This window comes from Mandrillus leucophaeus, unplaced genomic scaffold (assembly GCF_000951045.1).
Source record: "Mandrillus leucophaeus isolate KB7577 unplaced genomic scaffold, Mleu.le_1.0 Scaffold53, whole genome shotgun sequence".
NCBI lineage: Eukaryota > Metazoa > Chordata > Mammalia > Primates > Cercopithecidae > Mandrillus > Mandrillus leucophaeus.
Window position 1 is genome coordinate 2901775 of NW_012105697.1, and position 10479 is coordinate 2912253.

At 47.4% G+C, this 10479-nt stretch overlaps 1 protein-coding gene across 2 annotated transcripts in view; it reads left to right on the forward strand.

The window, feature by feature from the left end:
• Positions 1-10479, forward strand: part of SMIM17 (small integral membrane protein 17) — a 35555-nt gene that overhangs the window by 19752 nt on the left and 5324 nt on the right. For both annotated transcript variants that reach the window (XM_011997003.1, XM_011997004.1), the window contains exons 2-3: positions 4040-4308; positions 6004-6080. In XM_011997003.1, the coding sequence (XP_011852393.1) occupies positions 4140-4308; positions 6004-6080 (246 nt within the window). In that variant the 5' untranslated portion in view covers positions 4040-4139. The remainder of the gene's footprint in view (positions 1-4039; positions 4309-6003; positions 6081-10479) is intronic.

Below are 10479 nucleotides of genomic sequence, written 5' to 3' on the forward strand. Positions count from 1 at the left end.
AATAATTATATACTAAAATATATTTGCTTATTTAAATATATATATATTCTATTCACCCATGTTGCCGCCTGTGTCCTTTTGTTGGCCCCTCTCATTACTGAGCTGTACTCCCCTGAATGCATAAACTGCAATTTATGTCTGCATTATCCTGTTGATAAACACCTGGTTTTTTTAGCATTTTCATTATGCCTATGAGTGCTTCTGGCTATGCATGTAAACCACTGCGTTCTTATGAATGGTTATGAATACAGCAGACATCAACATTCACGCACACACGTGTGTGTGGACATGGGTTCTCATTGCTCCTGGCTAAGTGTCGGGGGGTTTAATCACCAGGTCCCGGGGTGCTCAGCTTTCCTAGATGTTGCCAAATAGTTTTCCAAAGTGATTGAGCCGGCAGACATGTCCACCAGCAGGCCTGAGTCAACCTGCTTTAAAACTCTACCTCAGTGGGTTTCAAAGGCAAACTTTGGATCACTGTTGCAAAGGGAAAGCCAGTATCACTTTTAATGTTTATTTCTGACTGAGGGGAAGCGCTGTGCTGGCTGCTTTGCCTGCCTGGCCTGAAGCTGCTCTCGCTTTGTTAGAAAGGAAGCTCAGCGAGAGAGATGCTAAAAGCATAGGGGCACCCAACAGAGACTTTCTCTTTGAGGTGATGCGGAGGATCACAGGGGCTGACGCAGGAGATGCTTTTTCTCCCTGGAATTCAGTGTCAGAGATCCCTGGCTGTGCCTGAAATCTCCACCTGGACTGTCTAGGAGGTGAGAGCATGCAGGGACAGTGGTGCCCACTCCTGGGCATTGAGAATCTCATAACTAGAGGGGTCTTGAGGAGGTTGAAGCTGGTGGCAGGGGAGCGGGGAGCAGGATCCATGGGTGAAGGGCTGAGTGGACCCCCAGGAGGCAGGGTGATGAACACGGTGGAGGTCACTCTATCCAGGGGAACAAAAACACAGACTGGGACAGACCCTGGGCATCAGGCAGGAGGGCAGAGAATTTTCTGAGGCAAGAGGAAGTGGACTTGGCCAAGGATTGGATGTGGCAGGGGAGGCAGAGGCAAGTCGAAGACGAGTGCTGTAGAGATTGTTGGGGAGGACGGTGGAGTCCTGGCCGAGAGCGGGGGACCCAGGAGGAGGGAGTGCTGTGAGTGGGGCAGTGGGCAGAGGGGTCTGGGGAAATGATGAGCTTGAATTTGGGTTCTAGGGAAATGTGAGACACCCCGCTGCAGGAAGGAGACAGAAATGCTGATTGGTTATGAAGAAAAAGAAAGACATTCTGCATATATGTACACATATAAACATATGTATTTTCTATTATGAAAACATTTCAAACATACTGTTCAGTGCGAGGATAGTACTGTGAACCACCGTCTACCAACTTCCCAGATTCAGCATTTCTCCTTTTCTTGTGTGCTCTTTCTTTGTGGGAGTTTGTTTTTTGTTTGTTTTTGTTTTTTTCTGTAAGTTCTGGGATACATGTGCAGAACGTGCAGGTTTGTTCCATAGGTATACACGGGCCATGGTGGTTTGCTGCACCTATCAACCTGTCATCTAGGTTTAAGCCCTGCATGCGTTAGCTATTTGTCCTAATGCTCTCCCTCCCCTTCCCCCACCCCCCGACAGGCCCCGGTGTGTGATGTTCCCCTCCCTGTGTCCATGTGTTCTCACTGTTCAACTCCCACTTACGAGTGAGAACATGCGGTGTTTGGTTTTCTGTTCCTGTGTTAGTTCGCTGAGAATGATGGCTTTCAGGTTCATCCATGTCCCTGCAAAGGACATGAACTCATTCTTTTTATGGCTGCATATGGGAATATTTTAAAGCAAATCTCAGCCGTCAGGTCAATTCACCCCTACGTACTACAAAAGCACCTCTAAAAGCTAAGGTGGACCTCTCCCTATCTATCCGTAAAGCCATTCCCATACTCAACAAAAGTCAGTGATAATACCTTGGGGTAGTCAAATACCCAGTCCATAATCACATTAATTTGGTTTTCTTTTAAAAAAGTTTTCTTTTCACAGAAGATTTAGTTTTTTAATCTGAGACCAAACATCATAGTCTCCACATGGTTTTGGTTGCTGAGTCACAAACTTCTTCTTGATCTACAGTGTCTGCCCCATGATTTTAAAATTTGACAGAACAATTTCTATTTACATAAGCCTAAGCAAAGAGAAAAAGGCTCACAAAGCTTTCCATTCACTCCAAGATAATTTACTTTTTTTAAAAGTTATTATTCACAAGGATAGTCTTTGGGTTACACATACAAAATTGATGATACAATTTCCTAAAACAAAAGCATAAACCAGCTTTAGAGTTTTAAGGCAAAGGGTTACGTAATTATAAGTCCTTAGAGTTTAGATAGCTTCTTGCAAACAACCACCTGAATTTCAGGTTGATCAACTATATAGAATACGGATATTAAATAATAGTTCATTTAAAATTAGACTTTTGAGGCTGGGCACAGTGGCTCATATCGGCAAATCCCAGCACACTGGGAGGCCCAGGTGGGGAGATCACTTGAGGTCAGGAGTTTGAGACCAGCTTAGCTAGCGTGGTGAAGCCTCACCTGTACTGAAAATGCAAAAATTAGCTGTGCATGGTGGCGCATGCCTGTAATCCCAGCTACTCAGGAGGCTGAGGCAGGAGAATCCATGGAACCTGGGGGGCAGAGGTTGCAGTGAGCCGAGATCCTGTCACAGCACTGCAGTCTGGGAAACAGCGAAACCCTGTCTCAAAAAATAAATTAAATTAAATTAAATTAAAAAATAAAATAAGACTTTTAACCCCCATATGGTGAATGCATCATTTTTTATGACAACCAAGGAGAAATTTGGGGCCATGGGGGGCTGATGCGAAGACTAGGGCTCTTCTGTCTATAGCCAGAGGGATTCCAGGGGCAACTCTCTCTAAAAACCCCCTCTATATGCTTTGAGATGTGGACTGTGTGAATGTATGTGAGTGTGTGTGAGTAGAAGTGTGTGTGTATGTGTGAATGTGTATGTGTGTGTATGTGTTTGTGTGAGTGTATGAGTGTGTATGTGTGTGAGTTTAAGCATGTGTATATGTGACTGTGTATGTGTATGCGTGTATGTGTGAGGGCATATGTGTGTGTGATTGTGAATGCATGAGTGTGTGTGTGTCTGTGAATGTGTGTATATGTGTATGTGTATATGTGTGTGTGTTAGTGTGAGTGTGTGAGTTTGAGTGTGTGTATATGTGACTGTGTGTATGTGTATGCTTGTATATGTATGTGAGGCATATGTGTGTGTGATTGTGAATGCATATGCGTGTGAGTGTGTGTCTGTGAATGTGTGTAAGTGTATGAGTGTGTGTGAGAGAGTTTGAGCGTGTGTATATGTGACTATGTATGTGTATATGTATGTGAGGTGTGAGTGTGTGAATGTGTATGAGTGTGTGTATATGTGTGTATGTGACTGTGTATGTGTGTATATGTGTGAATGTGTGTATGATTGTGTATATGTATGTTAGTGTATCGTGTGTGTGTATGTGAGTGTAAGTGTGGGTGTATCGTGTGTGAGTGTAAGTGTGGGTATGAGTGTGTGTGCCTATGTGACTGTGTCTAGGTGCATGTGTGGCTGTATGTGTGTATATGAGTATGTGAGTGTGTATGTGTGTGAGTGTGAATGTGTGTGTGTGTGAATGTGTGTATGAGTGTTTGTGTTAGTGTGAGTGTGTGAATGTGTATGTGTGTGTTCGTATGTGTGTATGTGACTGTGTGTGGATGTGTGGATGTGTTTATGTTTGTATGTATGTATATGTGAGTATGTGAGTGTGTGTGTCTGCGTGTACCTGCCCGTGACAAACATTCCCTTTCCAGCTTTGTCTCCAGAGCGCTCTCCACCGTTTGACCTGCTGCGTGCTTTATTTGTTCCCTGCCTGTCTCTTTCTCTCCCTACTAGAATGTAAGCCCCAGGAGGTCAGGAATCTCCACTTGATTACTGCTGTATTTCTAATGCTTAGAATCGTGCCTAGCCCCTGCTGGCCCTCCGTAATGATTCACTGAATGATGAAATGTTCGTCAGTCCTCAGGTTCTGAACCCTGTGCCTGGGGAACCAGAGAGGACCCTGGAGCAGGAGGAGAAAGAGAAGCTTGTCTCAGAAGCTTCATCTCCTCCTGGGGCGATGCAGAGTCTCAGTCCTGAGCAGACACGGGGGCTGCTGGAGCCCGAGAGGACCAAGACGCTGCTGCCTCGGGAGAGCCGGGCCTGGGAGAAGCCTCCCCATCCCACCTGCGCCAAGGACTGGGAGGCTGTGGAGGTTGGGGCCTCCAGCCATGACAGTGATGAGAAAGGTGAGAGGCACGGGTCCTTTGGGAGGTGAGTGGGTGGAGGGGAAGGAATCGGCAGAGCCCAGGGAAAGGCTAAACATTCACTCCTTCACTCATGCATTGGACAGCTATTCGTGGAGCACTGTGTCAGTCAGCTTTTGCCGTGTAACAAGTCATCCCCAAGCTTAGGGGCTTAAAGCAACAATCACGTATCGGCTCATGATTCTGTGGGTCAGAGGTTTGACCTGCCTTCAGGGAACGCTTTTCCTGGCTGTGCTTGTCTGTGCAGCCTCAGAGAGCGGGTGAGGCCACTGGCCGATCTCAGATGGCTTTACTCCCATGTCTGCTGGTGCTGGCTGTTGGCTGGCTTGGTGGTGCTGAGAACAGGTCATGTGTCTCCAGCAGGATTTTTCAGGGTTATCCTCATGGGGGTGCTTGCAGGGTTCTCAGGGAGGGCAAGAAAGGGAATACCCCAATTTTTAAGCACTGGAAGATTTGAAGGGGAAAATCACATGATCTCATTTGCATTTCAAAAATATTCCTGTAACTCAGTGGATTTCAACTGGGCGTGGTCTTCTACCCCACCTCTCCTCCCCAGGCGATTTTTGGCAGTGTCTGGAAACGTTTAGGGTTATCCTAACTGTGGAGATGCTGCTGTTTTCTGGTGGGGAGAAGCCAGTAGTGATGCTGATAAACGTCCTACCATGCACAGGACAGGCCCTCCCCCCACACAAAGCATGGTGCAGCTCCAAATGCCGATAGTGCCAAGTTTGAGAAACCCTGAGTCTCACTGCACATGACAATGGATTGTAGGGCTAGGAAGTCAAGAATGGAAGGTGGGAGGCCAGTTAGGAGACTCCTGCAACTGTCCAAGAGAGAGCTGGGGTAAGTGGAGAGATTTGGGACACCTTTGGGAGGAGGAATCAGTTCTTGCTAATGGATGTGGGGAAGGGGAGGAAAAGAGAGGTATCACGATGACTTTTAGGGTTTGGGCCCAAACAGATGGATAAAGGGTAGTGCCATTTGCTGATATCTCAGTGGCACCCCATAGCAGAAAGGGGCTGAGCCTTATATCGCCTACAAGGCACTGTCTTTTTCCTCAGGGGGATAAGCAGGCCTGGGACAGAAGGCGTGGATAACAGAGGCCAGCTCTGCTAGTGAGGCTTGGAGCTCCTGGCTGGGGCTCAGGTGCAGGAAGAGTGGAAAATGCCAGGATTTGCCCAGTCTATTCAGCTTAGGGATGAGAAGGACGCTAAGGTTCTGACTGTGGGGACATGTCTCCACTAGTGTCTGTTCTTTGGAAGCTGAGGAAGCCTCCATCATCCTGGTTTACTTCTGTGGCTTTTTGTTCTGCTCCTTCACTCAGTTTCTGCCTATAGAGAAGGAACTCTTACTGGACAGGTAAGGGAGTGAAGACTTAAGTGGCAGGCCACATCAGGTGACCCAGTTGAAGTTTTCTAGGTAGTTATAGAACAGAATTCAGGCCTCTCATTCTCTCAGCCCCACCTGAACCACATAGGCGTGTGTGTGTGTGTGTGGGGGGGGGGGTTGTGTGTTTGTGTGTGTGTGTGAAAGAGGGAGGGTGAGACAGAGAGAGAAGGCTATTAGTAAAGGGACAAGCTATTAGTAAAGGCACAAGATGCCAGTGGGAAGAGCCCACTCCCGCCGTCTAGCCACTCACTCATGGCTCCTTTTTCCTCCACTCCCACCCTCACCCAGACCTGTCTTCTCAAGAGACTGGGCTTTCCCAGGAGTGGAGTTCGGTGGAGGAAGATGACGAATCAGAGGGCTCCCAGGTACACTGGGGGGTTTGTTCTTTTTCCACAAATGTGCCACTCTGTAGATCTCAGCAGTTTATCACATTTGCATTCTCAGCTTGGAATTTACCTGCCCCATAAAAATCTCAAGAGATCTCTTGTGTCTGATGTCTATGGTGATCAGACACAGACTGTCTCCATGTGGTGTGCGTAACTTAGTTCACACATATCCTCCAACACTTCCTTCATAAATCCATCTACCCATGCATCCACCTCTGTAATTCTTCTTCTATCCACTTATTCATCAACTCTCCCTTCCACCCACCCTTTTACCTTTCTAATCACTCATCCATTCATTCATCCACCACTCAAACATCTATCAGCCATTCACTCATCTGTCCAGTCATTCATCCACCCAAACTTTTATTCACCTAGTCATTTGTATACCCATTCCACCCACCCACCCATCCATCCATCCATCCATCCATCCACCCACCCACCCCTACACTTCATCTGTTTATACACTTATCCACCATCCATCCATCCATCCATCCATCCCTATACTTCATCTATTTATCCACTTATCCATCCATCCATCCATCCATCCATCCATCCATCCATCCATCCCTATACCTCAGCTGTCTATCCACTTATCCATCCAACCATAAACCCTCCCTTCCACCCACCCTCTCACCTTTCCATTCACCCATCCATTCATTCAGCTACCCATTGAACATCCACCAACCATTCATCTGTCTACTCATTCATTTACCCAACCTTTCATCCCTTATGCATCCATATACCCATTCCATCCATCCTTCCATCCACCCATTCATCCATCCATATATCCAGTTATCCATACACATACTCATTCACCCTTTTATTCAGATGCCATCAATCCAGCTATTCAATCCACTCACCTACATACCCATCCCATATCCACTCATCTGCCCACCCACCTATTCATCCCTCTACTACCTGTTGGCTGTGGTAGGATGTGGCTAGTATGCATCCACGCATATGCCCATTCATGCATTCATCCATCTGTATCTATTCACACATCCAGTCATAAGGCCACCTACCAGTCCATTCACCCATCCACCCACTATTCCATTTATCCATTCACTACCCATCTACTGAGTTTAATCCACATACTACAAGTAAAACCAAAGAGAATCATCAAACACATTCCTTTCACTAAAAAAACCTAATGTTTTCTTTTTTGAGGAATAAGACATCAATATAAGAAAACCAATGGTTCTTTCATTTATACATTCATCTTGTACATGAGAAAAATCACATAATCACTCTCAGTGAGCACATGAGAGTTCCATCCATCTCCCAATCATGTCAGGAATGTAACTCTGGCTGCCTCAAGCCAGAAAATGGATTTATTGACTCGTAGTGCAGAGGTGAGGGTGAGGGAAACAAACTGGCCAACAAACCATGATAGTGCAGAAATAAGTGCTGGGCACAGTGGGGAGGCCCAAAGGAAGAAGTTAACCGCATGCCAGGAGATTTATTCTTTGGATATCCTAGAGAGGAGGACACACCAGACCTGGGGTTTTCGGGATAGTAAGAATTCCATGGGCATAGCAGGGAAGGGAAGAGCATGTGCACAGGCAAGGTGGTATAGCACGGTACGTTTCAGGGACACTGAAGTTAAGGGCAGAGCAGTGGGAGATTTGGGTGAAAATATGGCTGGGATGACATCATTCATTCATTGCACATCTATTTCTTGAGCACCTACTCAGTGCCAAGCAGCGTTCAATGCACAGAGCGTACAATAGTGAGACAGAAATGGTCCCTGCCTTCATGGAGCTCACAGTCACCGAGGTAGACAGATGACAACTGAAATAAGCAGCTAAAATATGAATTGCGCTGAGTGGTGATAACTGCTGTGGAGAAAAATAAAGCAGGAAGGGGGTTTGGGAGTAGGAGTTGGGGCTGGGGGTTGCCATTTTAAGAAGGGTGTCTAGGAAAGTCCCCACTGAGAGGGAGCTATTGGGTGAGGACCTGAAGGAGGTGGGGAGTGAGACTGGCAGATGTCTAGGGGGAACGGGCTCTATGCAGAGGACACAGCAAGTGCAAAGGCCCTGAGGTACAGATGTGCCTGGTACATCTAGGGAACACCAAGAGGGGTGGTGGTCAGCGTGGCTGGAGGGTGGGAGGGAGGACTAGGAGGTGAGATCATGGAGGCGATGGGATGGATGACGTAGTGTCTCGTGGACCATGGTGAAATGTGAGTTTTACTCTGAGTGGGGTGGGAGCCATAGGCGAGTTCTAGACAGAGGAGGGACATGTTCTGATTTGGCCTTTAAGAGGACTCCTCTCTCTGCCAAGTCCCACACCGATGAGGTTGGATGTGTTTTGCAGGCAGTGGGAGCCATAGAATGGATCTGGGGACTTAGAGAATCTGGGAGCCCATGTAGAAGGAAGGTGGGTTGGATGTGGCTGGGGTTAGAGTGTGGGGGGCAAAGGAGCAAGTCAGAAATGTGTAGTTAGGGAAAAAAGCAGAGACGAGTTGCCACTTTCCTTGTGCATGTTACAAGCTTGCTGTTAATTCTTTTTTTTTTTTTTTTTTTGAGTCGGAATCTTGCTCTGTCGCCAGGCTGGAGTGCAGTGGCGTGATCTTGGCTCACTGCTCACTGCAACCTCCGCCTCCTCTGTTCAAGCAATTCTCCTGCCTCAGCCTCCTGAGTAGCTGGGACTACAGGTGCACACCACCACGCCCAGCTAATTCTTGTATTTTTGGTAGAAACTGGGTTTTACCATGTTGGCCAAGAAGGTCTTGATCTCTTGACTTCATGATCCACCCACCTCGGCCTCCGAAAGTGCTGGGATTACAGGCATGAGGCACGACGCCCAGCCAGCTTGCTGCTATTCTAAGGGCATCTTATTATAACTCATCTAGTAACTGAACACTAATTAACTCCCATGATTAACTCATGAGCCCTGTGAGATCGTTAGCATGGTTTCCTCCTCTACAGATGAGGAAACTGAGGCAGAGAGAAACCAAATGGCTTGCTTCGGGTCCCACAGTGAGTGGGTCGCAGAGCTAGCACAGAGTTTGGGCTTGGAGGCAAGGACAGGAGCCAATGGGACCCAGGACGTGTCAAGTCGGGGACCTGATGGCATTTCCAGATCTGTGGGACATAAAAGCTGCAGGAACAGGGGCAAACCCAGGGGCAACACCTGAATTCTGATGTGGGGATAGGGCAGACGGAGGTTCTAGCCTCCAGCATAGGGATCAAGGAGGAAGTTTGGAAGAAATGACAAGGTCAATTTTAGACATGCTGCTTGGGAGAGGCCTCTGTGACATCATTCATTCACTCACTCATTCGCCCAGTTGTAATTCACTGAACCAGCATTGATGGAGCACACACCAGGGGGCTGATAGGGGAGGGCCTCTCATTGGCAGGCTCTGGGTCCGTTTTCTGCATGGACAGACCCTCCTTCCTGCAGACAACTACCCACTTCCAAAAAAGAAAGAGGAGCGGGCTGTCTGGAACCAGAGACCTTTGATGGCAGTCACAGCCTCATCATGGGCCAGGAGCTGGACTTTGTGCTCTACTTACCTTAATTTACTTGGTCCTCTTATCAGTCCTTGAGGTGGGACCTGTTATCCCATTTTACAGATGGGAAAACTAAGGCACAGAGAAGTTATGACTTTCCCTTGTCATGCAACATGTAAATGGCAGAGCTAGGATTTGAACCCAGCATGTCTCTTAACCACTAGGTGTCCTGCCTGTTTGGGGCTTGATTCTGCCCCGAGAGAGGACTGGGGACAGAGGATGAAGGCCTCTCCCTGTTCTCCTAGTCACTATACCTCCTGTGGAGAGGACTGAGTGAAGAAGTAGAAGAAAGAAAAAGAGTTACTTTCCAGGAGGGCAGAAGTTCCCAGTCTGTGGGCCCAGAGGAAAGCAAGCAGGGGAAAACGCTCCCATCATTCCCATTCCATAAAATGCAAGCATATGTAACACCTGCAAATCTTATCTGAGTGCATGAGATTTTAAAAAGATCAATGCCCAGAAATAACCCCTGGTAAAAGTTGCTGTAACAGGCCAAATTCATCCATAGTGTGAGAAGTTGGGGTAGTGGTTACCGGATTTGCGGGGTTGATAATGATCTGCTTCCTGTTTGGGGTGCTAGTTACGTGGTGTGTTCACCTTCTGAAGTTGCCTCAGGCTGCACACCTAGGATGTGTGCAACCTCCTCTTTCTACATTCCACTTCAACAGAATGCTTTAAGCTGGCCAGGCACAGTGACTCCTGTCTGTAATCGCAGCACTTTGGGAGGCAGAGGCAGGCGGATCGCTTAAGGTCATGAGTTCGAGACCAGCCTGCATAACATGGCAAAACCCCATTTCTACTAAAAATACAAAAATTAGCTGGGCATGGTGACGCTTGCCTGTAATCCCAGCTACTCAGGAGGCTGC